The sequence below is a fragment of the Ranitomeya variabilis genome, chromosome 1 (genome assembly GCF_051348905.1).
Source record: "Ranitomeya variabilis isolate aRanVar5 chromosome 1, aRanVar5.hap1, whole genome shotgun sequence".
In the NCBI taxonomy this organism is placed as follows: domain Eukaryota; kingdom Metazoa; phylum Chordata; class Amphibia; order Anura; family Dendrobatidae; genus Ranitomeya; species Ranitomeya variabilis.
This window is the reverse complement of record NC_135232.1, coordinates 28,064,249-28,091,692: the sequence shown is the minus strand read 5'-3', so window position 1 is coordinate 28,091,692 and position 27,444 is coordinate 28,064,249. Positions and strand designations below refer to the sequence as shown.

General features: G+C 46.6%; 1 protein-coding gene across 3 annotated transcripts in view; it reads left to right on the top strand.

Moving 5' to 3' along the window:
• The window catches only part of WDR70 (WD repeat domain 70), a 309,631-nt gene that overhangs the window by 174,087 nt on the left and 108,100 nt on the right, over nucleotides 1–27,444 (top strand). For all 3 annotated transcript variants that reach the window (XM_077281558.1, XM_077281566.1, XM_077281572.1), the window contains exon 10: nucleotides 12,750–12,924. In XM_077281558.1, the coding sequence (XP_077137673.1) occupies nucleotides 12,750–12,924 (175 nt within the window). The remainder of the gene's footprint in view (nucleotides 1–12,749; nucleotides 12,925–27,444) is intronic.

The following is a 27,444-nucleotide window of genomic DNA, read 5'->3' as shown; positions in this document are numbered from 1 at the left end:
CTGAGAAAGTTTAACTCTTGACATGACCAGACCGGGAAAAAAGGTAAAACAGGACTAAAAACCCGGTCTGGATCATGACAGTCAATATTCACATCACGTGCTTCAATGCAACAGGGCGGGAGAAGCAGATGATCCTCCAGGGGTCCGGGGACTGGCACAGTAATAAAGCTGCGGGTCCGGCAGAAAACCACCCTATTTGGAGGTAACTTTGGAGCAATCACTTCCAGCCGGCGTCTGATGTGCGATAGTTAATCTTATTGATGATCTATCCTGGAGATGAAGATCCTAGAATCGCCTCCACCAAGGAACCCCTGATACATTGTTACAAACAATTAGAACAGAAGAGACTGTGGATACATTTGTAGCAAATCCTCATTGTGAGAAGTGTTAGGTCCATGCCTTTATTTGTTTAGCCTTTCGATTTATAGTGGTTATCCAAGACTAGAAAACCATGTCTGCTTCAGAAATCCTAACGATGGGTTGTTACTGTCATCGAAACTCCGTTAAGCTGCACTACCAAGACCAGAGTGCATTCAAAGGTGGGGACTGTTTCAGTAAAAAAAAATACGCACTGTTTTTCTCTAATCCTGAAAATCCCCTTTAAATGAGAATGTTCCCATTCTTTGACGTTAAGAATATTGGGGAATAGCCAACACTCTGGAAGGATTTATCATTACCTGGTCGCCAGTCTTTTCCCATGAAATTTTTTTGCGCAAGCCAAAATGTTTATTTTGCACCGACCTTAAATACGTTTCTAAAAACTGTATCCCAATGGATCTTAGTATAATATATGCCAGAAATTTGCATAGATTTAAATATATTATTATTATTAATTATTTATATAGCACCATTAATTCCATGGTGCTGTACATGAGAAGGGGTTACATACAGAGTTATAGATATCTGAAGGATCCGAGGGTGCTGGATAGTCGGACGTGTTGAGGCGTGGAATTCCAGAGGATGGGGGATATTCGGGAGAAATCTTGGAGGCGGTTGTGTGAGGAACGAATAAGTGTGGAGGAGAGTAGGAGGTCTTGGGAGGATCAGAGATTACATGAGAGAAGATATTGGGAGATTAGTTCAGAGATATAGGGAGGGGACAGGTTGTGGATGGCTTTGTAGATCCGTGTTAGTAATTTGAACTGGATTCGTTGGGGAATTGGGAGCCAGTGGAGGGATTTGCAGAGGGGAGAAGCAGGGGAGTAGCGAGGACAGAGGTGGATTAGGCGTGCAGAGGAGTTGAGGACAGACTGGAGTGGTGCAAGAGAGTTAGCGGGGAGGCCACAGAGGAGGGTGTTGCAGTAATCGAGGCGGGGGATGATGAGGGCATGTACAAGAGTTTTAGTAAATTGAGGGCTGAGGAAAGGATGGATTCTGGCAATATTTTTGAGTTGGAGGCGACAGGAGGTGGCAAGAGTTTGGACGTGCGGTTTGAAGGACAGGGCAGAGTCGAGAGTTACTCCGAGGCAGCGGATTTCAGGTGCGGGAGAGAACGTGATGCCGTTTACCATGATAGATAGATCAGGTAGGGGGGATACGCGAGATGGGGGAAAGATGATGAGTTCGGTTTTGTCTACATTGAGTTTTAGGAAGCGAGAGGTGAAGGATGAGGATATGGCTGATAGACACTCCGGGATTCTGGACAGCAGAGAGGTGACATCTGAGCCAGAGAGGTAGATCTGAGTGTCGTCCGTATACAGGTGGTACTGGAAGCCATGGGACTTTATGAGTTATCCTAGGCAAAGGGCATAGATGGGGAAAAAAGAAGGGGCCCCAGGACAGAGCCTTGAGGGACTCCAACAGAGAGGGGGCGGGATGAGGAGGTAGTGTGAGAGTGGGAAACGTTAAATGTACGGTCGGAAAGGTATGAGGAGATCCAGGACAGGGCAAGGTCTTTGATGCCGAGGGAAGAAAAAATCTGTAGCAGTAGGCAGTGGTCGACTGTGTCGAAAGCAGGGGACAGGTCGAGAAGGAGGAGGATGGAGAACTGTCTGTTAGCTTTGGCTTGTGAGTAAGTCGTTTTTTGGTCAGGGCAGTTTCGGTGGAGTGGTGGAGGTGGAAGCCAGATTGGAAGTTGTCAAGGAGAGAGTTAGATGAGAGGTGGGAGGAAAATTGAGCATGGACATGCTGCTCAAGGAGTTTGGAAGCAAACGGGAGCAGTGATATGGGGCGGTAGCTGGGCATAGCAGTTGGGTCAAGGTTAGATTTTTTTGAGGGTGGGTGTGATGGTGGCATGTTTGAAGGCAGAGGGGAAGGTACCAGAAGATATCGATAGGTTGAAGAGATGGGTTAGGGCTGGAATGAGCATGTTAGTGAGGTTGGGGAGCAGGTGGGAAGGGATGGGGTCAAGTGCACAGGTGGTGAGGTGTGATTTGGAAAGGATATGAATAAGTTATTAGGGAAGGGCAGAGATCTGGTATATGGAGTGGTTGGGGTGGTGGAACAGTAAAGGTTTGCCTTGTTTGGTCTATCCTATTTTTGAAGTAGGTGGCAAAGTCCTCGGCAGAGATGAGGGGAGTTGGAGGTGGCAGTGGTGGGCGGAGGAGAGAGTTGAATGTGCTAAACAGTTGTTTTGGGTTGTAGGATAATGAAGATATTCAGGGGAACACACCAAATTTCCATTACATTTACATTAAAGCAAAATCTGTCAGCCGGATTTCACATCCCTTTCCTCTTTTACTGAGAAATTAGCATTTCCTTTGATATGCAAATGAGGCTGAAGAGCTATGGTAGATCCGAAGCCTCTGTCACTCCAGCTCTTTTTCCCATCCAGCACCGCCTCCTTTTCCTAAAGTCACACAGGAGGAGGCAGGGAATAGAGCTGGAGTGACAGTGGCTTCGGATCTATCATAGCTCATCGTTTACATAATGATTCAAGCCCTGATTTATCAATAATAGAGAAATGTACTTGCCACGTAAAGGTATTACTGGACTTGTCTTTGAAAGAGTTAGAGAGATTTAGATTCCCTTTAATATGTGAACCCCCAAATAGTTCCTTAACACAACACAACTCGTCACCTCGTAGAGCCATGTTAGAGGGAAAAAAAGGGAAACCTTGTAGTCTTGCAAGCCTTAAAGGGGTTAAAGCAGCTGGTATGAAACTACTACTCCCAGCAGGTTGGAAACCTATTGCCTTGTGTCTGGTTGCGCCTCCGCTGACATCACATAACCGCTCCCCGGTGGGTGATTGTCGTGCAGGGTTCATTTAGTTAATTCATCCCATCCAAAAGAAAGTGAATTTGAGTCGTTTGACTCCAGGAAAAGAGAAATAACTTGTATGACTTTTACGAGCCGTTTTCTTCTGGGAAAATCTCTGTTTTGATCTGAGTTTTTTTTCAAAGTTGTCTTAGATCTATAAATAGGAAAATTTGGGCTGTTTATCAGTTTACCTCCACGTTGCGAGGCTTTCCGACACTATTGTATTGACAACCATTTGAACAATGTTTCCTATTGTCTCCAGATAGGGCCTCAAACACACGGCTCTATTACGGCTGCATTCTACCTGTATGGCCCCACAGACGATTGTCCTCTACTGTACCTTTGTGTGATTTCATACTGAAACGTAGAGTTTTGTCAAAGACAATCCAGCATTAAAATCCATCCATTGGGTGCCATGTTACAAGCCTTAGAAAAAAAAACTTTAAAATAAGGCGGCCCACGAAGTGGCTGAGGTTCTGCACTAGAGATCATGGGGAGGTTGTGCCGTCTCTTTCGTCCTATTAGTTTATTTGCAAATTATCGTCAGATCCATCTGTGCGCTCCCGTCTGCCGAGCTGTGCGCTCCCGTCTGCCGAGCTGTGCGCTCCCGTCTGCCGAGCTGTGCGCTCCCGTCTGCCGAGCTGTGCGCTCCCGTCTGCCGAGCTGTGCGCTCCCGTCTGCCGAGCTGTGCTCTCCCGTCTGCCGAGCTGTGCTCTCCCGTCTGCCGAGCTGTGCTCTCCCGTCTGCCGAGCTGTGCTCTCCCGTCTGCCGAGCTGTGCTCTCCCGTCTGCCGAGCTGTGCTCTCCCGTCTGCCGAGCTGTGTTCTCCCGTCTGCCGAGCTGTGTTCTCCCGTCTGCCGAGCTGTGTTCTCCCGTCTGCCGAGCTGTGTTCTCCCGTCTGCCGAGCTGTGTTCTCCCGTCTGCCGAGCTGTGTTCTCCCGTCTGCCGAGGTGTGTTCTCCCGTCTGCCGAGCTGTGTTCTCCCGTCTGCCGAGCTGTGCTTTCCCGTCTGCCGAGCTGTGCTCTCCCGTCTGCCGAGCTGTGCTCTCCCGTCTGCCGAGCTGTGCTCTTCCGTCTTCCGAGCTGTGCTCTCCCGTCTGCCGAGCTGTGCTCTCCCGTCTGCCGAGCTGTGCTCTCCCGTCTGCCGAGCTGTGCTCTCCCGTCTGCCGAGCTGTGCTCTCCCGTCTGCCGAGCTGTGCGCTCCCGTCTGCCGAGCTGTGCGCTCCCGTCTGCCGAGCTGTGCGCTCCCGTCTGCCGAGCTGTGCGCTCCCGTCTGCCGAGCTGTGCGCTCCCGTCTGCCGAGCTGTGCGCTCCCGTCTGCCGAGCTGTGCGCTCCCGTCTGCCGAGCTGTGCGCTCCCGTCTGCCGAGCTGTGCGCTCCCGTCTGCCGAGCTGTGCGCTCCCGTCTGCCGAGCTGTGCGCTCCCGTCTGCCGAGCTGTGCGCTCCCGTCTGCCGAGCTGTGCGCTCCCGTCTGCCGAGCTGTGCCCTCCCGTCTGCCGAGCTGTGCGCTCCCGTCTGCCGAGCTGTGCGCTCCCGTCTGCCGAGCTGTGCTCTCCCGTCTGCCGAGCTGTGTTCTCCCGTCTGCCGAGCTGTGTTCTCCCGTCTGCCGAGGTGTGTTCTCCCGTCTGCCGAGCTGTGTTCTCCCGTCTGCCGAGCTGTGCTTTCCCGTCTGCCGAGCTGTGCTTTCCCGTCTGCCGAGCTGTGCTCTCCCGTCTGCCGAGCTGTGCTCTCCCGTCTGCCGAGCTGTGCTCTCCCGTCTGCCGAGCTGTGCTCTTCCGTCTTCCGAGCTGTGCTCTCCCGTCTGCCGAGCTGTGCTCTCCCGTCTGCCGAGCTGTGCTCTCCCGTCTGCCGAGCTGTGCTCTTCCGTCTGCCGAGCTGTGCTCTCCCGTCTGCCGAGCTGTGCGCTCCCGTCTGCCGAGCTGTGCGCTCCCGTCTGCCGAGCTGTGCGCTCCCGTCTGCCGAGCTGTGCGCTCCCGTCTGCCGAGCTGTGCGCTCCCGTCTGCCGAGCTGTGCGCTCCCATCTGCCGAGCTGTGCGCTCCCGTCTGCCGAGCTGTGCGCTCCCGTCTGCCGAGCTGTGCGCTCCCGTCTGCCGAGCTGTGCCCTCCCGTCTGCCGAGCTGTGCCCTCCCGTCTGCCGAGCTGTGCGCTCCCGTCTGCCGAGCTGTGCGCTCCCGTCTGCCGAGCTGTGCTCTCCCGTCTGCCGAGGTGTGTTCTCCCGTCTGCCGAGCTGTGTTCTCCCGTCTGCCGAGCTGTGCTTTCCCGTCTGCCGAGCTGTGCTCTCCCGTCTGCCGAGCTGTGCTCTCCCGTCTGCCGAGCTGTGCTCTCACGTCTGCCGAGCTGTGCTCTCCCGTCTGCCGAGCTGTGCTCTCCCGTCTTCCGAGCTGTGCTCTCCCGTCTGCCGAGCTGTGCTCTCCCGTCTGCCGAGCTGTGCTCTCCCGTCTTCCGAGCTGTGCTCTCCCGTCTGCCGAGCTGTGCTCTCCCGTCTGCCGAGCTGTGCTCTCCCGTCTGCCGAGCTGTGCTCTCCCGTCTGCCGAGCTGTGCTCTCCCGTCTGCCGAGCTGTGCTCTCCCGTCTGCCGAGCTGTGCTCTCCCGTCTGCCGAGCTGTGCGCTCCCGTCTGCCGAGCTGTGGGCTCCCGTCTGCTCAGACGTGGGCTCCCATCTGCTCAGACGTGGGCTCCCGTCTGCTGAGCTGTGGGCTCCCGTCTGCTGAGCTGTGGGCTCCCGTCTGCTGAGCTGTGGGCTCCCGTCTGCTGAGCTGTGGGCTCCTGTCTGCTCAGACGTGGGCTCCTGTCTGCTCAGACGTGGGCTCCTGTCTGCTGAGCTGTGGGCTCCGTCTGCTCAGACGTGCGCTCCCGTCTGCTGAGCTGTGCGCTCCCGTCTGCTGAGCTGTGCGCTCCCGTCTGCTGAGCTGTGCGCTCCCGTCTGCTGAGCTGTGCGCTCCCATCTGCTGAGCTGTGCGCTCCCGTCTGTTGAGCTGTGCGCTCCCGTCTGTTGAGCTGTGCGCTCCCGTCTGTTGAGCTGTGCGCTCCCGTCTGCTCGGGCGTGGGCTCCCGTCTGCTCGGGCGTGGGCTCCTGTCTGCTGAGCTGTGGGCTCCTCTCTTCTCAGACGTGGGGTCCTGTCTGCTGAGCTGTGGGCTCCTGTCTGCTGAGCTGCACACTTCTCTGGGGTCTGTTGTGCAATCTGTGGGGAAAGAAATAATGCCTTTTCTTTAAAAAAAAAATAAAAAAAAAAAAAAAAATTACAGCCTTAACATCCCACGAGTGAAGGCAGCAAAATAGTGATACAACGTTATGCAAAAGTGCATAATACTATCCTACATATAGATGATATGCAATCCTTTCTGGGATGATAATGAAATGACTGCTGTGAAGTGATTTTTACAAAACAGGAGGTAACCCCCTAATATAAGGCTCAGTGTGAAAAAAGGCAGATCTTCCGAATTACACTTTTATAATACATATATAAAATATTCGACACATACCCTATATTTACACCCACTATCACTTAATTTTCTCCTGTCACTGGCTGCACTGGTGAAGCATCAGCCTATTATGAGGCTCAGTGTGAAAACTGCAAAACTTCAAGACTATATGTTTATAAGTTCGATATATCATAGGCGCCTACTCTCTCTCCGGTCACTGGCTGTGATTATGACGTACACTTCATATTGAGATCATCATTGAAGGGATATTAATTAAGATGGATGTCTCAACCTTACAACCCCTTTCCAAAACCCCACATGCTACTCTTTTTTATTTTATTTTTACAACTCACTGATGTGGCTGTAGAGCAGGAGAAAACTATAGAGAAGTGAACTGGGCATGGTGGCACTATCTTGTTTAGTGGGTGGTCGGGGGGGTGAATTAAAAACCTCTTTAATCAGACGATCATTTGGGACCTGTGACTAGGACCCCCATCAACGCCATGCCATTATTCACTGCGGTGGGAAGCCGTAGATGACCTCTCCTTGTGCTTCCCCCCTCTAGCCTCTACAATAAAATATCTCCAGCATCTATTTCTAAATGGGTGGGCTAATTAATGTTCCTGACGGACGGGGGGCTGCATATATTTGACATGCCTTAGCAGGTTTCCTGAGCTCCGCAGGGCGCCATGTTGTTTCACACACAGAGCAGATCATCCTTTTATATATATATATAGGCTTGGAACTGGTTGGGTTTTCTGCTTGTTGGACTCGTCCCAGCTCCCCCCCAACTTCCTCCAGGAATATTTCATTCATTGTAGTGTTTTAAGTGACCGGGAATCGCTCTCGGGGCGGCCGTAAAAGCGGGAAATATGCGGAGCAGATGTGAGCTGCACATCGCAGCATTGTCTTACGGATTCTTCAGCTCGCGCCTCATTGTACCGGAGCGATCGCTCTTTAGGATTGATGGTAGGATGAAGGATGTCCGCCATGATGGGACATTTCTAGGCTCCCTACTCCAGGCCGAGCATTTGAATTCCGACCATCCGATCCTTATGTGGTCATGGGACCCCCATACACATTAGATGGTCGGCCAACAAGGCCAAAATCGGTGGCTTCACTTCATTTTTTACTTAATGGGACCTTTTAATGTAGCGGCTTCTCCTCCCCTGTAATTCTACATACCCAATTTTTTTTTCCACATTGATATCATCTGTCGGGGGAGAGCCAAGCCCCCATTCACATAAGATAATTGGCTGGTCTTGGCAGAATCGCCAGGTTTGGAGGTGTTTCCTTTCCCTTGCTGTGGGCAGGATGGGAGATATCTCAGATCCCGGCCGTTTAACGCTTAGTTGTTGACTTTGGTTACACAGAAGAACGGCACTCACCTTCTTTTTTTTTTTTTTTCTTCCTGTCGGCTCTTTTGCAACGTCGCAATAAATTGCTATGTGAGTGGTGGGCCCAGCTATAGACCCCATGTCTGCCCTGTATAGAAAATATTAGGACCAAAGCCAGTGTAATCCTGACCACCAATAATCCAACTGACCGTCAATGAGTTACATGAGTCTCCAACTGAAAATCAAAAAACACAAAAAAAAAAGTGCAAAAGAAAAAAAAGCATAGAAAAGACAAGGTACAATATCACTTTTAAGAAACTATACATAATCGTTTTCTCCACCCATATAATAAAATGAACACATTAATTAGGTAACATGTCTTGATTGCCTCTTATTGCAATGTTGTACGATCAAAAAAAACATAATTCTGTCTCTTCGTTGTTTTTTCTTGTTACGCCGTTGATCGATCGAATTAATTGTTTTTATATCTTGATAGATCGGGCATTTCTGAACTCGGCAATACCATATATGTGTATTTTTAATAATTTGTTTTATTTTTAATGGGGCAAAAGGGGGTGATTTGTACTTTTTTTTCATATTTTTTAACTTTTTTATACACTTTTTAGTGTATTTAATAATCTCCTTATGGGACTTGAAGCTGTGATCATCCGATCGCTTGTGCTATACACAACAGAGGTTCAGCACTGATATATACAGGAGAAATCACGTGTCAGCTTACGCCGGAGGCTCCTAATGACAAGCATGGGGGTCATCCGCAGACCCCCGACCATCATGGTAACCTATAGGCACCCCCCGATTACGTGACAGGGGTGCTGATGGGTGGGATGAATGGCACGCTTCCTGATGGGGCCTGTTAAATACCGCTCTCAGAGATTGATAATTGGTTGGCAGCTGCAGGCGGAGCACCGATCCACCCACTGGTGTTGGAGGAACATGATGGCTGATTAAATCAGACATCAAGTGCAGGGAAAGATGTGGACTCAGTGTGTGAACCCCCATCAAAGGCAGGGACCCAGCTTTGATGTACATGTGTCAAAGGTAGTCAAGGGGTTTTCCTGTCCCCCCACTCTTTCCCACCGGCACTTTGTTTTGCACTGTTCCCTGTCTCTCCTTTTGTGCATCGCGGACATCACATTGGCTGCAGCGCTGTCTATCAGAGAGAACCCAGCAGCTCTGCCCAAATGGACGGATTAGGCTCTCAGAGCCCCTGAGCTCAGCGTTTGGTTACAGAACTATCGACGGGACGTCAGCACTGCAGACAATAACAGACGCCCGTGGAGGGCGAGTAAAGCCCAGTTTGCTTGTAAAAGGGAATATGTCAGCAGGTTTCTGCTATGTAATCAGAGAGCAGCGTGATGTAGGGGCAGAGACCCTGATTCCAGCTATGTGTCACTTACTGGGCTATGTTTCAATAAAATAAGTGTTTTATTAACAGGAGATTATCACTATAAGACTAGGTGTCTCATGCCTCCAAGTCCAGCCCGCCCACTCCGCTGATTGGCAGCTTTCTGTCCATATACTTTGTTAACAGAAAGCTGCCATTCAGTTGTGTGGGCGGGGTTATCCACAGGAAGCTGCCAATCAGTGGTGTGGGCGGGGTTATGCACAGGAAGCTGCCAATCAGTGGTGTGGGCAGGGTTATACACAGGAAGTTGCCAATCAGTGTTGTGGGTGGGGTTATAGACAGGAAGCTGCCAATCAGTGGTGTGGGTGGGGTTATACACAGGAAGCTGCCAATCAGTGGTGTGGGCGGGGTTATACACAGGAAGCTGCCAATCAGTGGTGTGGGTGGGGTTCTGCAGGGCTCAGCATTCTGAGCTCTGCTACAGCAACAGCAGAAAAGCTATGATTCCATCACAACTGCTACTAAGTGGCATATCGCTGGAATCGGGGTCTCTGCCCCTACATCATGCTGCTATCAGATTATATAGCAAAAATTTCTGCTGACAGATTCCATTTTAGGGGCTAAAATCAACACTAAATCTAGACCTGAATATTTCTATTACAGAAGTAATCTAGTTATCGCTTCTGCCTGCCAGTTGCTCATCTCTGGTGGTGACTGAAGTCCTGACCCCTCTACCCAGAGGATGCAGCTTAGTGATCTTTTGTGCTACTGCAGAGCTGAAGGGGGAGGCTCCTGCTGCAGCCAGTTGTCTGACAGCCAGACAAGGGACATGACTGATCTCCTGAGATTTCTTTTACATATTTCTTAGTTTTATTTGTAATATAAGACAAAAAAAAAGATCCAAGAAAAATGTGATTAAGCCAAGAAATGCTGGATTTTTTTTTTTCGTGTATTTAGTACTCATGATAAGATCTTGCTTATTTTGCAGACGCTCAGAATCCCGCCGTACGCCGTAGATGTGAGTTTCTGCAGATCTTTTCTCGTCAGGTTCTGGGACATTCTTCACTTATGAAGAAATGTAAATCTAATAGAGTATAATAATATTTTTCATGTCCTGATCCAGTTTGCAGCCTTGAGCTATGTGTCAGCCGGACTTGACAAGTGGCTGCGGTAACGTATCAGCCTTCTCCGTGCCGGCCCGGCTCCTGTCCACTAGCTAGCCAGTCCACATAGCCCATTATCATAATCGCCTTAATAACAGTGAAAAGAAAACACGATTAGTGATAATTATGCGACCGAGAGATGAATGACTCTGTGCTCACAATTTTACATGAACCCGATGTGAAATCCGCTCCCGGCTCTTTGATGGATGCGGTAAGGGGAGAATAACGACTATCGGAGGCCGTGATACAACCCAGGGTGTCCCAGCTACATGTTCAGACACCATGTGTGCTCCCTACAAACGTGAGAACGGCCGCGTTCCTGCACGGGGTGATGGGGACAGATCAGACAGGAAAGGACGACAATTAAAAGTCAAATATTTTGGAATGTTTGTGTGACTTTTCTGTGCTCTCCTAACTATGTGTGCGTGCCTTTAATTGCACCAGGAAAGCCTTCAAAAATTGGAAATAAAAGCCTTCTGGGAAATACTAGATATTTGATTGACAAATCCTTTAACCTCGTGCCAATAGACTTGCCAAAATGTATCTGAAATTCCAGTATTTAAAGGGATATATGAGATTAAGAAAAAAAACTTTTTTTTTCTTTTAGAAGTAACATGACTCGTGTGGCCGTATATAGTATTGCAGCTCGGTACCAATCCGGAGACACAGCACATAAAAAGATTTATTTGAATCTTTGACATTACCTTTCAAGTGGTTGTGCAGAAGATATTACAGATTTTAAAATAAATACCTACCCTCACCGATCCTTTAAATCGCCTGTTTTTGCTTACGGACTCACAGACTAAGTGAGTGGAGATTCATCAGCAGCAGCAGGGAGGAGGGACACTGGGGAGCTGTCATTCAGGCTAGGTGCTCATATCAAATTTACATTTTTAAGAAATGTACTGCCTGTCACGACTCTGTTGTCAGGTATTCCGGGACCACAAGCTCCTTCCCTGTCCCTAACGCTAGGAGCGCCCTAGCTCGCCCTGTTCCCCAGATTACTTCTGATGGTGAAGATGTTGGGGCCACGTACTTTGCCTTAGTTCTTGAATCCGCCTTCAGTCTCTACCCTTTCCGCACCCAGGGAAGAGGGGAGTAGTAGTGTACCGTAATACACCAACAAGACTCACAAGGTAATACGAACAGGGATAAAGGAAAATACCACTCATACAAATATACTCACATAAACAGAGGTAAACACCGAGGAGTGGAGGATGGGAAATTACCAAAGTAGGAGAAGGAAGGAAGTTGGCACACAACCAAAACCTAGCAACAGTCTCAGATAAATCCACCATATGCCTACTCAAACAACAATAACAACAACAAACCACCATCTCCTAACCATGTAGCATGAAGCTATCTCCTCTGACAATGAGTGCTATCCAGGGCCCAGGTGATGGGAGTGGCTAACAGTGAACAGCTGAGAGCCTTAATGGAGGACAGCTTCCAAGAGCTCTCAACTGAGCAGATTAATCAATGCACAGCTAAAGGAAATCTGCACCATTTAATATGAAGGTAAAGTGATTCTAAACAGCGCAGGAGTAGGAGAAATCAGACACTGTGGTCTTCTGGCTCCTCTCTGTCTCTGTAATAATCTTTATTTTTATATAGCGTGAACATATTCCGCAGCGCTTTACAGTTTGCACACATTATCATCGCTGTCCCCAATGGGGCTCACAATCTAAATTCCCTATCAGTATGTCTTTTGAATGTGGGAGGAGACCGGAGTGCCCGGAGGAAACCCATGCAAACCTAGAGAGAACGCTGTAAAGCCGTGACACTGCCATTCTGATGTAATATTTAAAAGCAAGCACACCAACCTCTTCAGGTCTGAGATTTGTGCAATAACATTTGTATTTTTAATGTGAAATCTGGCAACAAATACTTTTTGTAGACTATTTGGTTTTATTGTGATGATTATGGAAAAAAAATCACAAAAAAAAATTATAATTTATTTTCTTTAAAAAAATCACAATTTATTTTCTTTAAAAAAATCACAAATTGTGTCGCCAACTGTTAGTTGTTTGTTACACCTGGTTATTTTTTTTGTACATGTCATTACGTTTGTACCGATATACTAATTTCCTGTTTTATAATATATACAAACTCACATGTATAATTGGGTTTATACAAATGACATCGCTCTTTGTGATATATTGAACTGTGAGTTCAATTGTACTTTATGTTTTAAAATTCATAAATAAAGAATTTGAAAAAAAAAAAATCACAAAAAAAATTACAATTTATTTTCTTCTTCAACAGAACCGTCCGGACTTGGGACGTTTCCAATGACAAGAAGCATAAAAGTATCTTTAAGCCAAGATCTGCGCAAGGTAAACGTGTTATCCCAACCTGCGCTACATACAGTAGAGATGGCAAACTTATAGCTGCCGGATGTCAGGATGGCACGATACAGATCTGGGACCGAAATATGAGTGTAAGTTATGAGGCAATATATTTATGTCTGCTTTTGAGTGCAGCATTGATCAATGTTCGATTTATGGGGTGTCGTACGTGCCCATTACAGTACCTCATCAACACCCTATACTGTTGCTACTGTTATTGCTATATAAATGTGCCTGTGATTAGAAGGGGAACCACTTTCATGCTGTATTTTGACAGTCATAATTTTACATAGGTGTGGGTTCTTGGGCTGACACACCCAGTATCACTAGAAATATGGTGTTAAGGACGTTCCCATTGCAGTCCTTGACATATAGTACACTTTACACTGTTGCTGCTATTCTTACCACCTTATTTAAATGAGAACTTCTACTGTGTCAATATTCTGATAGTGAAATGGAAATCTCCCCCACCACTAATTCACTGCATTACAGGGTCTTGGTTGTTTAAAACTATGAAATTATCAGATCTTTCCTTTCTATTCATATTTTTCATGTGTGATGGGACCAGGGTGGATGGGCACAGTGATAGCTAGAGGGTTCTCAACTGCAGTACCATCCCATCCAGACATATAGCAGTCTTTGGTACCGCAGGTTTAACCTAAATGACATGAATCAACCTAATTGGCATTGGCAGACCCAGCGGAGAGCTGCACTCTGATGGTGTAAGGTCTGCTGAGGCTCCTCTGCTATTTGACAGAGGTAATCAGGCTGTGTCAATCTCTATTTTAGTCTTCGTGTTATATCTTGAAAAACCTCTTTTAAGGTTTGTCAGGTGAGCCATTTTTATCTATTCTTCGTTAAAGGGGTTGTCCAGTTTGGACAACTCCTGGGTTACTACAGGGGGCTAGCCACATAATGACCGCTTTGTGGTACCCCAGCCTAAATCTGTCAATAAACAGAGGTGACAAATTATCTGTTTATTCACAAGGGATAAAGCCCAAGTAGCACAAAATCGGCCACCTTTATTTAATCCTTGGTATTTCCTCTTCTCTCTACTTTCCAGATTATCAAACTTTCATGATTATCAATTGCCGGATTAATGGAATTTTGTAGTTTGGTCTCAAGTTTTTAATTTTCTCCTTTGCTTTACTGACCAAATATCCAGTGATTTAATAGCCTTTAGTATATTATCCACCATAATAAACTAGAAGATGAACGTGTCCTAAAAGCTGTTAGTGTCACAGCGTTGTTTGAGCACGGGGCAGAGGGTTGTATATCTCTGGGATCTCTCACTCCTTCACCCTCTGGTTCGTCTCTATACTATATATAATGTCTCATTTTTTTTCTTGCTGTATATAATCATTCGATACAGAGGACCACCAACTTATTTTATTTACTTTTTTCCAGCTTGCGTCAGTAAAGTTTCCATTAGTTTTATAATCTGTCATCTTTTTATAAATTTACATATCCCCACACAACCAAAAAATTAAATGAATGTGGAAATTCTTGCTTCCCGTAGTTGCCACCAGGGGGCATTAATTGTAGTTTCTCTTACCGTATTGTTCAGTGGTAGTTATATACAGTTGTTTGTGGTGAACTCCCCGTAGTGGTGGCTTCAAAAAAATCGAATGTTAGAATTTACCTAAAGGAAACTTCAAGCAATAGCTGCAGATCAGGAAGTTTGTGAGATGTAACTTCAACCAATTGCTGCAGAGCAGGAAGCCAGTGAGGTGTAACTTCAACCAATAGCTGCAGAGCAGGAAGTTAGTGAGATGTAACTTCAACCAATGGCTTCAGAGGAGGAATTTAGTGAGATGTAACTTCAACCAATAGCTGCAGGGCAGGAAGTTAGTGAGATGTAACTTCAACCAATGGCTTCAGAGGAGGAAGTCAGTGAGATGTAACTTCAACCAATAGCTGCAGGGCAGGAAGTTAGTGAGATGTAACTTCAACCAATGGCTGCAGAGCAGGAAGTTAGTGAGCTGTAACTTCAACCAATGGCTTCAGAGCAGGAAGTCACTGAGATGTAACTGCAACCAATAGCTGCAGAGCAGGAAGTTGGAGAAATTAAACTTCAACCTGTCATGAACAGTGCAATGGATACCCACCGGTCAGTACATGTCCTGTGAAGTGCGGGTAAGCGGGGCTTGCAGCGTCTGGGGGGAGAGATGGGACAGCACGCAACTGCCGGTGAGCAGGACCTGCGGTCACGTGACCGCACTGGGAGGGACCGGGGTGCAGCCAACTACAGGATGCCTGGAGGAGATAGCGGGACGTGGCGGAGGCTAGCCGGACCACAGGAAGGTAAAGCGAGTAGAGAGCAGCCGGGTACCAGAACTAGAAGCAGAAGAATAGTCAGGGCCAAGCCAAAAGAGTCAGAAAACCGAGAGGGGCAATAACGGAACCAAAGGGACAGACAGGACGGATAGTCACAAAACCACGCAAGAGTCAAGAACCAGGCAAGCAAGCAGACAGTACCAAATCAGTAGTCAAATACACAACGGAGGGACAGACCGGGTCAGAACCAAGAGATCCAACACGAAAACAGGCACAAGGCACAGGCACACAGGGGTCAACTAACTTAGCCGAGGGCCGAAGTATAACGCACAAGGAGCGAGGCCTAACAGAGGCTATAAAGCCATCCCATAGCCAAAGAGCGGCTACAAGCATTAACCCCTGGAGCACAGACCAACAACTACCAAACAGGCCATGACACAACCAGTAGCTGAAGAGCAGGAAGTTAGTGAGATGTAACTTCAGCCAATAGCTGCAGAGCAGGAAGTTGGAAAAATAAAATTTCAACCAATAGCTGCAGAACAGGAAGGTGGAGAATTAAACTGTAACCAATAGTGTCAGGAAGGCCACGTAAAGCTCCCTACTGCACTTACTTTTATATACGGTACTTTTTCAGTAGGGAAGGGAGCTGTGATGTATGACCCAAGCTTATTAGGCCAAACCTTAGCATTTCTGCAATTCTAAACATTGTGAATGTGGAGGTGTTTAGGAGATAGCCGGACCACCAGTAGCTTACTCAGTGTATGAATCCTACACTCCCAGCTAATTTATGTGGAAAGCGCTCAAGCTACCTGCTAGTTTCTCTTCTTCGTTGTTGCCATTACAATGTGTGGTGCTGGGACGGGGGGTAAATATCTTAACAAATGTCTCATCATTTATTTTTTATCAGTTTATTGGGTCAGTTAAGAAGTTGCAAGGAATGCAGAAATTATTGTATCTCATATATATTAGACAAAAAGCATTTAAATTCAAAGGGGTCATGAAGCGTTTCCATCTCTAGCCCGATCTGACCTCAGACATCGAGAGACTGCAGCCAAGACAATTGTCTCCCTGTAGTTGTATGGAGGCCATCCTCACGCCTCGTGGTTGTATGGAGGCCATGCTCACGCCTCGTGATTGTATGGAGGCCATGCTCACGCCTCGTGGTTGTATGGAGGCCATGCTCACGCCTCGTGATTGTATGGAGGCCATGCTCACGCCTCGTGATTGTATGGAGGCCATGCTCACGCCTCGTGGTTGTATGGAGGCCATGCTCACGTCTCGTGATTGTATGGAGGCCATGCTCACGCCTCGTGGTTGTATGGAGGCCATGCTCACGCCTCATGATTGTATGGAGGCCATGCTCACGTCTCGTGATTGTATGGAGGCCATGCTCACGCCTCGTGATTGTATGGAGGCCATGCTCACGCCTCGTGATTGTATGGAGGCCATGCTCACGCCTCGTGATTGTATGGAGGCCATGCTCACGTCTCGTGATTGTATGGAGGCCATGCTCACGCCTCGTGATGATTGTATGGAGGCCATGCTCACCTCTCATGATGATTGTATGGATGCCATGCTCACCTCTCGTGATGATTGTATGGAGGTCATGCTCACATCTCGTGATTATTTCAAGGCCATGCTCACGTCTCGTGATTGTATGGAGGCCATGCTCACCTCTCGTGATGATTGTATGGAGGCCATGCTCACATCTCGTGATTATTTCAAGGCCATGCTCACGTCTCGTGATTGTATGGAGGCTATGCTCGCATCTCGTGATTGTGCAGAGGCCATGATTATCTCTAGTGATTTTAGGAAAGCCTTGATTACCTCCTGTGATTATATGGAGGACAATTTCTGTCTTGAGATTGTACGAAGGCCATTTCCATCTCCCATGATTGTACGGAGGCCATGCCTACCTCCCAAGGTTATATGTAGGCCAAGCCTATTTCCCATGGTTGTATGGAGGCTATTCTCACCCCTATGATTAAATGGAGGCAATCCTTGCCTTCTATGATTATATGGAGGCCATGCTCTCCTTCTGTGATTATATGGAGGCCATGCTCTCCTGCCATGGTTTTATGGAGGCCATTCTCTCCTTCTATGATTATATGGAGGCCATGCTCTCCTGTGATTAAATGGAGGCCATGATCTCCTGCTATGGTTTTATGGAGGCCATGCTCTCCTGTCATGGTTTTATGGAGGCCATGCTCTCCTGTCATGGTTTTATGGAGGCCATGCTCTCCTGTCATGGTTTTATGGAGGCCATGCTCTCCTGTCATGGTTTTATTGAGGCCATGCTCTTTTGCCATGGTTTTATGGAGCTCATGCTCTCCTGCCATGGTTTTATGGAGGCTATGCTCCTCTGCTATGGTTTTATGGAGGCCATGCTCTCCTGCCATGGTTTTATGGAGGCCATGCTCTCCTGCCATGGTTTTATGGAGGCTATGTCTCCTGCCATGGTTTTATGGAGGCCATGCTCTCCTGCCATGGTTTTATGAAGGCCATGCTCTCCTGCCATGGTTTTATGGAGGCCATGCTCTCCTGCCATGGTTTTATGGAGGCCATGCTCTCCTGCCATGGTTTTATGGAGGCCATGCTCTCCTGCCATGGTTTTATGGAGGCCATGCTCACCTGTGATTTTATAGTGGCTTTATTTGCTTTCCTTAATTAGATAAACACCATTCTTACCTCTCGAGAGGAGATGACCTATGCTGAGACTTAAAACTAAAATATAGTCAAAAATCCCACATTGTGCTATGTCTGGTAAGAACCATCTCTAGGCCTCAACATCTCAAACTAAGACTCGGTGGCATAGTAACGGTATTTGCTTTTATCCAAATAGTTACATAATTACCCCGAAAACAAGCCATATGTCATCCTGTGTTTTGATCCCTCTATGAGAGAAGTCTAGAAGGGGCAATGACCTGCCCCCTTAGTCCCTAAACACTCTCCCCGTCACTCACCATGCGCGGTCCTACATAAAATAAAGCAGAGATCTCGTGTAGTCAAACACTTATGTTCTGCTGCCAGAGGAGATGACAAATGGTCCAAATATACCGTCCTTCGGGCTCTGGGACCTAGACGTACCGAGGAGGCGTCTCGGCCTCATCTTTAGCTGCCGGTCCCTGTTAGAGGGGAGCGATGTGTTGCAGAACCTGCCATGTTGGCTGGAGCGGTCTCCGCTGTGTGAGTGTATATATAGCAGACTGTTAAGACAAACTTGGCTTTTGACCAGATCCACAAATCTATTTTCCTCCTCCGTTTCTGCTGATTACCATTTATTTATGGTTTGCTTTGACAGTTTCGCTTCAACCTTGTCTTTCTCCTTGCCAAAAACAAAAAAATCACTATTTTATTATGTAATGAGCCATATACATTGAAATGAGAGGGGTCGTCCACTAATTTTTAGTAGTTTAAAATGGTCCTAAACTAAGAAAAAAATATATGTTCAAGTTCCGAACCCCTGATGTTCCTTCATACTACTGTCAACTGTCCCACACACAATCTCTTGACTTTCTCTTTCTGCCATACATTTTCGGCAGCCGACCCCTAACTTCCGCCATCTGAAGAGCAAGCCAGGACAAGACCGACAGGGGAGCAGCCCCTATTCTGGAGAACTTTCTTCCTGGCTATCTCCATAAGTCTGTGCCATCTGCTCTGTCTTTAGGATGTCTTCTGCTGTGTACTTGCCCAACGCTACCTTCATAATGATGCCCCTTTTGCTCTCTTGGACAACAATGGTTAAACCAAATAAGAAGGGCGGCCCTGAAGGACAAACTTCTGTTCTGAAAAGCCGTAATTTAACAATCAAGTAAAGGAAAGAAAAAACGCTAGAAAATTGTAGAAAAGGAAACTTGAGTGACGAAAAAAAACACCACTCGCATTGATTCCAAAGTCTTCACCAAATCATGATGGCTTCCAGTCTTGGACACTAGACAACTGGAAAGCAAAGAGCAAGACCAAGGGTGCGCCAGTCTACTGAATGGAAAGTGAAGGCCTTCATTTGTGAGGAGAACCGATCCTCTGGCCCCCTCTTTTGGGAACCAAACTTCTGGCCCCCCATGTTGGGAACTGATCCTCTGGACCCTCATTTTGGGAACCAAACCACTGGCCCCCCCATTTTGAGAACCGATTCTCTGGCCTCCCATTTTGGGAACCGAACCTATGGCCCCCCATTTCACAGATCGCCTTCTCTCAACAAACCTTTCCAACATACATGGTAACGATAAACCTGAGTATAACGTCTTAGGTGGTTTATCAAAAACCTTGTGCAAAAAAATAAATCTGATATTAGTAAAATATCAGATATCTACACGTTTTGGGTTTCCCCTTCGTTGGGACAAAACATTAATTGTGACTTCACGTACTTCTATATTAACTTGGACGTTATTCGCACGTATGTCTGTACTGTGCATGCAAAAAAAAAAGGGGTCATCCGACTCCTGAAAAAAGGAGGTGACCGCCTAAACTTTTAGAAATACTGAAAAGTTTGAGAAGTTTGAAGGAAAGGCACAAATTTTTTCTATTTGTGACATTTCAGGAAAAGTCCAATTATATTCATCTCTACAGCGGGAATATATGTACATACGACCTATTGACTATATCCGCTCGGGGGGATACCTGCTCCTATGCTGGATTCCTCCCACACATCAGTAGATAACGGAAGCCAATTCTCTACGGCAAAGAGCTAGCGAGGAGCGGGTGATGGAAAGCAGGGATGCTAGCGAGTGATGAAATTGGGAGAGGGGTGCGCTCCATCTGTACTGCGTGTAATATACGAGTCCACAGCCTGTAACTGGATACTCCGACCATCCAGCTGTTCTCGCTGAACCCAGATATTCCTCCCGAGGTAGGAAGCTAGCTTCCGTCATGTAGATTAACAGTGGAAATGGGAGATAATATATTGCTAACGATGTGTAGAGCCATTTCATTGCCGATGATTGCCCAGGCTGAAAACGTTATTGGTTTTCTAGATTTCTTCTCGGCAGATTGGCAACGTAAACTTGGCGGCCAGGATTGTGGCTCGTTCACACGGCCATCTTCCATGCGGACGCTTGTGATCTAAATCAAGATGTTGTTTGCTCTTCTCTTTTCTTAACCACCAAAGATCTAAATGAGGAAAGTCTTTTGTCTGGACTTTGACTTCACCTGCCTGAAAAAGGGGCAGCGAAAATACCAGGTATAAGAAGAACGCTGGAAACGTAATCCAGAAAGTGACAAAAAGTACAAGAGTTTTTTGGTGACTATAGAAATTATTCAAGTATTTCACGCCGGCCACTATATCATATGATAGGCTGACATTTCATATTTGCTACTGCTCAAGTGTCAGCTTTGCTGTACAGATTGAGACAAAATGAGCAGAGTCATCTCCGTATCATTAGAGGGCAAGGAAGTTAAAGGAATAGTAAACATAGAAATTGCACCTAAAATAAATAACTGCTAGCAATTCCTTTTTTTAAAACCCCCATACCCGCTAGACTACTGATATTAGTGGTATAAACAAAAATAATGTGGGGGGGGGGTCTCCCAACTGTCCCTCGGAAAATGATGTTGGGGAAGAGATAGATCCGAGCTGTTGAATTTCAAGGACTGATTTATTTGTTGTAAAAAAAAAAAGAACTTAACTGGTTAGAACCTTTTAGTTACTAACAAACTTTTCAACTCTCCCTCATACCATTAGTCACGAGTGCGTGGACCTCTGCTACTTATCTGTGCTCTGCGGGCCCTCTGCTACCCGTCTGCACTCTGCGGGCCCTCTGCTACCTGTCTGCACTCTGTTGGGCCCTCCGCTACCCGTCTGCGCTCTGTGGCCCTCTGCTACCCGTCCTGAGCTTTGAGAATTCTAACCCCAATATGCCCTGCCCAGAAATGCCCCCAAGATACCCACTTTTTGGGAAATCGTACCCTATTTGCATTTAGGGCATAATCCCGTCAAAATGAAGATTGTCACCACTGCCACCAGTCATTGGCGGCATATAAAAAAGAGCTGTGGACACACAGATGCATTATATATATATATATAAAAGGTTTTTTACTAGAGATCACAGATAAAACATCAGGATATCATAAAAAGTGACAAATGAAAATCTCGGCTCTGCTACATCTGTAAATGCTGAAACACTGGTCATCTCTAATGTTTGCCGTAGCGCAGCACAAGAATCATATTTCTGAGAGTCCAAGTAGGGCTGCAAATAGCCGGCTCCTCGGGGACACACATGGCGTGGAGCGCTCTATACAGCAGGCGGCTCTGAAGTGTTTATCTACTGATTAATGGTCATAGTTTGTGAACTGCCAGAAGGCCTCTGCTCGCTCTCAGCGCTCTCCTCCTGTGCTCTCTCTCAACACTCTTCCTGTGCTCGCTCTCAGGGCTCTCCTCCTGTTCTCGCTCTCAGCGCGCTCCTCCTGTGCTCGCTCTCAGCGCGCTCCTCCTGTGCTCGCTCTCAGCGCGCTCCTCCTGTGTTCGCTTTCAGCGCGCTCCTCCTTTGCTCGCTCTCAGCACTCTCCTCCTGTGTTCACTCTCAGCTCGCTCCTCCTGTGCTCGCTCTCAATGCTCTCCTGTGCTCGCTCTCAGCACTATCCTCCTGTGCTTGCTCTGAGCGCGCTCCTGTGCACGCTCTCAGTGCTGTCCTCCTGTGCTCGCTTTCAGCGCTCTCTTCCTGTACTCACTCTCGGTGCTATCCTCCTGTACTCGCTCTCAACGCGCTCCTCCTGTGCTCACTTTCAGCGCTCTCCTCCTGTACTCGCTCTCAGCGCTCTCCTCCTGTGCTTGCTTTCAGCGCTCTCCTCCTGTGCTCGCACTCGGCACTCTCCTCCTGTGATCACTCTCGGTGCACTCCTCCTGCGCTCACTTAATATCAGGGATGTAAAGAATGTGTAGAATAACTTTAACATTACGGAGCGTCCCCGTACTACATGGCGGAACAGAAAATGTGGTCTTCTCATAGAGGTGGTCTTTAGGAACAGCTCCGCTCTATGTCTAGAATATACAGCATTGAAATTGCAGCGCAAAGAAGCACAAAAGTAAGTGATGGAAATCGAGATGTCTCTAATATCTGCAAAGGATCACATTTTCAAGCACCAAGTTCTGATCTGCAGCATGTGAAAGCGGAATGAAGCAAATTTTTTTAGCCACATGAAACTTCGAACATTGGGTCAAGTCTTTTGTATGCTTGTGCGATGTGTCCAGTTCATCAATGTACCTTGGTGCAGATTGAGGACAGCTGGCTACAGGTGTTCATTGACCTCAAACCACTGCTCTCATGGTTCAAAACAAGATGGTAATACAGGTTTGTCCTCTTCTGTGATGAGTCCTTATTTAGTCTTGGACGCAATTATAGCCAGAGATTGGTCTGGAGACAACGTAGATAAAGAGGTCTTCACGAGGGAGCGTCACACCAGTCCTACTCCAGGGATTGGTGGTGTGGGGTGGCTTTGACAGAATTGTCTCCATCAACTACATCTGGGACGTCGTTGGTCGGTGATTACACAGGAGCTGCCAGAAGAGGATCTTGATGATTTCTCCAAGTGCATTCAGTGGCAGTAACTTCCTCAGATGACCATTAATAACGTCAGTGATCGTGGCCGAGGCTGGAAGTGCCGGGATCTCTGCACTCACACTCTGTACTGAAGATTATGAAATTTAGTTTCAATTTTTTCCAATTTTTTTTTTTCATTTGCAGATCAGTAATGTCTTTGATCAGGGATTTCCATAATTACACAACTTTTGCTTCTTGGTGTTGCAATTTCTATGTTTAAGAGTGTCTTATAGGTGGGAGATGTCTCTGCTCCAGTTACCAACATAAGTAGTCTGTCTATAGAAAGTGGGGTTTGGTCTTTTTCTCTACAGGAAGTGAGGGCGGATCTTTCTCTACAGAAAGTGGGGGCGGGCCTTTATCTTTACAGGAATTGGTGGAAGGTCTTTGTCTCTACAGGAAGTGAGGGGTTGGCTTTTTTCTCTACAGGAAGTGAGAACGGGTCTGTCTACAGGAAATGAAGGCGGGTCTTTATACAGGAATTAGGGGTGGTCTTTGTCTACTGGAATTTGGGGGTGAGTATTTGTCTACAGGAGGTGGGGGCGGGTCTTTATCTTACAGGAATTGGTGGAAGGTCTTTGTCTCTATGGGAAGTGAGGGCAGGTCTTTGTCTCTATAGGAACTGGGGGTTGTTTTTTTTCTCTACAGGAAGTGAGAACGGGTCTTTGTCTCTACAGGAAATGAGGGCGGGTCTTTATACAGGAATTAGGGGCCGGTCTTTGTCTACTGGAATTTGGGGGCGAGTATTTGTCTACAGGAAGTGGGGGCGGGTCTTTATCTCTACAGGAAATGGAGCTGGATCTTTGTTTCTACAGGAAGGGAGGGCTGGTCTTTGCCTTTACAGTATGTGGGGGCTGGTCTTTCTCTGCAGTAAGTGAGGGCAGGTCTTGTCTCTACAGAAAGTGGGGGCGAGTCTTTGTCTCTACAGGAAGTGAGGCCTGATCTTTGTCTCTACAGTGTGTGGGGGCGGGTCTTTCTCTGGAGTAAGTGAGGGCGGGTCTTTGTCTCTACAGAAAGTGAGGTCGGATCTTTGTCTCTACAGGAAGTGGGGCACGTCTTTATTTCTACAGGAAGTGAGGGCAGGTCTTTTTCTCTACAGGAAATGGGGCAGGTCTTTGACACTACAAGAAGTTAAGTTCATCTGTGGCTTCTCTGGTATCCTACTTCGTTGTCATTCAAGGAGGATGTGTAACTAGATAATGGCTGAATATTTAAAGGTGTTGTCCCTTTAAAAGTTTCATAAGTTCGTGAAGGCAAAAGAAACAAACAAATTGAGTTATTATTCACACTTCCGTGGTCCAGCGCTGCCTATGGCTGCTGTTACAGTTACTGTACAGACTTCAGCGGTGATGTCAACATTGCTGCATACAATCACTAAGTTCATCTCCTTGTCCTCCAGCCTCTACAGTTACTGGAACAGGAGGCATCGCTGGCCCCCGACAAGGTGAGAATTAGCACTTTTGACTTTGAGCCTCTGGAGACAACCCCTTTACTAGCTGGCCAGTGGAGACCTTCTGTATCAGCCTGAATGGTAGAACCATCTGTAGGATTCTAAATTAAAGGGTAATTTTATAAAATTTAAAAAAAAAGTTTCAGTCTCAGGAACTTTTTTATTTGATCTCGGAATGGTTTTAAATAATGGGACTTTGCTGCACATTTCTTCAATGTCCCATTAAAAGCCAAATGGATGCATCCAACACAAGCGTGAATGTTTGTAATCTGTCAGAAAATAAAGTTTAGCGTGAAATCCGACCGCTGCTGTAATGGCCAGATCTGCCAACCTAGAGCAGTAGGAGGATCAGCCCCAGAGAACTCTCTTTTTGAGTGCATCTAAAATAGGAAAAAATACATAAAAATTTGCAAGTGGTCTTATAAACCTTTCCATTTTGTGTCTATACCTCCTATGCATCTTCCTATGTCTCCGTGGTAGCAGACTACAAACAAACACTTTGTAGTCTGTGCCACCCTGGAGTTAGAAAAAGTGCAAAAAAGAGCCACAAAACTGATAAGATGCCCTGAGGATCTTAGTTATGAGAAAAGCTTAAAAAGTTAAATTTATTTTGTCTTGTTCAAGAACATAAAAGGCCCATACAAAAATTAATGTTGAAAGCTGTTTTATGTAAAACTCTCCGAAATGACAAGGTGGAACTCACTCCACCTAGAGAAAGGAAAGGTTCAATCTCCAGAGGAGACAAGGATCCTTTACCATCATAGCTATTAATCTGTGGAATAGTGTACCCGAGGAGACGGTCATAGACAGAATCGGCGATGTCTTCGGACTGTGGGAGGAAACCCACGCAAACACGGGGAGAACATACAGACTCCTTGCAGATGTTGTCCTTGGTGGGATTTGAACCCAGGACCCCAGCACTGTAAAGAAAGTGCTAACCACTGAGCCACCAATACAGTGCTAACCACTGAGCCACCGTACAGTGCTAACCACTGAGGCCAAGCCGCCAATAAACTGTCCGCAAAGACACCATAGAAAATACATCAGGAAAAACATCGTCAATGTTTTCTTGAACTAACTTCTCCTGACAAAATTCAGCGGGTCCACTGGCGTTCATAAGACTCCATGTGCACGTGCCCTAAAGGAGTTTCTACAACTTTCTAATAACTTTGTTTCAATTTTTCACCATTTTCAAGATATCTGTCTGCTTTATTATGACTGAAGCCAATTTTTGGGGGCATATTTTATATGTATTTTTTTTGTTTCACTACTTACAGTTGGTGTCCCCATAACCGTAGAGCAAAATTACCAGGTCATTTTTACCTCAAAGTGATAAAAAAAAATAACATTGGAATTTCAGGTTTTTTGTTTTTTTTTCTTCAGTTTCTCGAGACTTGGAATTTTGCTTTCCCGTTTTCAAGACATTATATGGGAAAGTGAATGTTCAGACAGAGTTATGGCTCTTGGAAGTTGATGAAGAAAACAAGAGTGGAAAAAAAAATATTTAAAAAAAATATATATATAACTGTGTCTCCAAAGAGTTAGACACTTTCATTGAATGTCTGTTACGGGTTTACCGCGACAGAAGAGCTAGAAGACTAGAGCATCTGATTTCTCCTACTCCTTCACCTTCATGTTAAACAGTGTAAATTACTTTTAGCAGTGCGGGGGTTAATCTGCTCAGTTGAGACAATGTTACAACTCTCTGTCCCTAGCGCTAGGGGGCGCCCTAGCTCACCCTGCTCCCCGGATTTCTTCTGATGGAGAAGACACGGGGTCCACATACCTTGGTTCCTGAATCCACCCCCAGTCTGTACCCTTCCCCCTGGGAAGAGGGGAGTAGTAGTATACCAAAATATACCAACCAGACTAACAAGGTAATACGAACAGGGATAAAGGAAAATACCAATCATACAAATATACTCACACAGACAACAGAGGAATGCATCGGGGAGTGGAGGATGGGGTTAAGCTAAAGTAGGAGAAGAAAGGGAATTATCACACACTCAAAACCAAGCAACAATCACAGATAAATCCACCAAACGCCTTCCCCAATATTAACCACCAACAACCTCCAGCCATGCACCATAAGCTTCTTCTGACAACGAGTGCTAGCCAGGACCCAGATTATATAGGAGATGGGAGTAGCCATCAGTGAACAGCTGAGAGCCTTAATGTAGGACTGCTTCCAGGAGCTCTCAACAGAGCAGATTAACTTCTGCACTGCCAAAAGATATTTACACTTTTAATACAAAGGTGAAGTGATTCTAATCAGTGCAGGAGTAGGAGAAATCAGACGCTGCGGTCTTCTGGCTCCTCTTTATCGCAGTATACCTGTGACAATATCTCTGGAGGTCTGAATCCTGCAGAACTTATTGCTGTAATCTTGAGATTTATGGTTGCAACTTGGAAGATAAAAAGCACAGTGCTTCCTGGTTACAAAATTATTGCCTTCATAGCAAAGACTGGTGAACAGGGTCCATAAATCCTGAAGGTCCACCGCTGTGATGTCCCTCTACATGACTGCCGGTCCAGCGTTGGTTTCTCTGTTACGTGCTACATCCATGTGTCATTAGCGGTCATTCCTGAACTGACTTCATTTTCAAAATAAATTTTTTTCTAACTTTTTACTATTATTTTCTCCATTTACATATGTACCTCCTTTTAAAATTCTGATGACTTTTTTTTTTAAACAGCCAGCAATTTCACTCTCCGTACCAGAGCAATGTCGAAGTGACAAGTCTGAACACGTGCACAGCAATATGTCACTTCTTTTATGTGCTTCTGGGTATGGAAACTTTGAGGCTGTTAAAAGTAGTAACATATTCATACTTTCGGGCAGTTTCTTTTGGACCGCCGTATAGATTTTAAACCAAAGAGAAAAGATGGTGGCGGCACAAAAATTTTGGCAAAACTGCCTGCAAAGCCACTTCAGGAAAAAGACATGCCTTGGATAACTCCGCGGATCTGTCGACAACTTAAAGACGTTGTGTACACATACCCTAAGACTGGTATCTTCTTGTGCAGAGGAGATTTTTTGGGCTGCCTTAGGTACTAGGACCTTGGTGAAACTGCTTCCTCTTCCTTCTCCTCCATCTTCTCCTTCTCCTGCTACAGCTTCTTTTTCCTCCTTTTGCTACACTTGCTCCTTCTCCTCTTCCTACTAAACCTCTTCCTCCTTTGTCTCCTTTTTCATCCCTTTTCATCTCTGCCTCCTCCTTCTTCTCCCCCCCTCATTTTTCTGCCCCATCCCCTCCTCCTTCTTTTGCTACACCTCCTCCTTTTTCTCCTTGTACTCCTCCTTCTCCTCCTTGTTCTCCTTCCTCATTCTCCTCCCCCACTTTCTCCTCCTT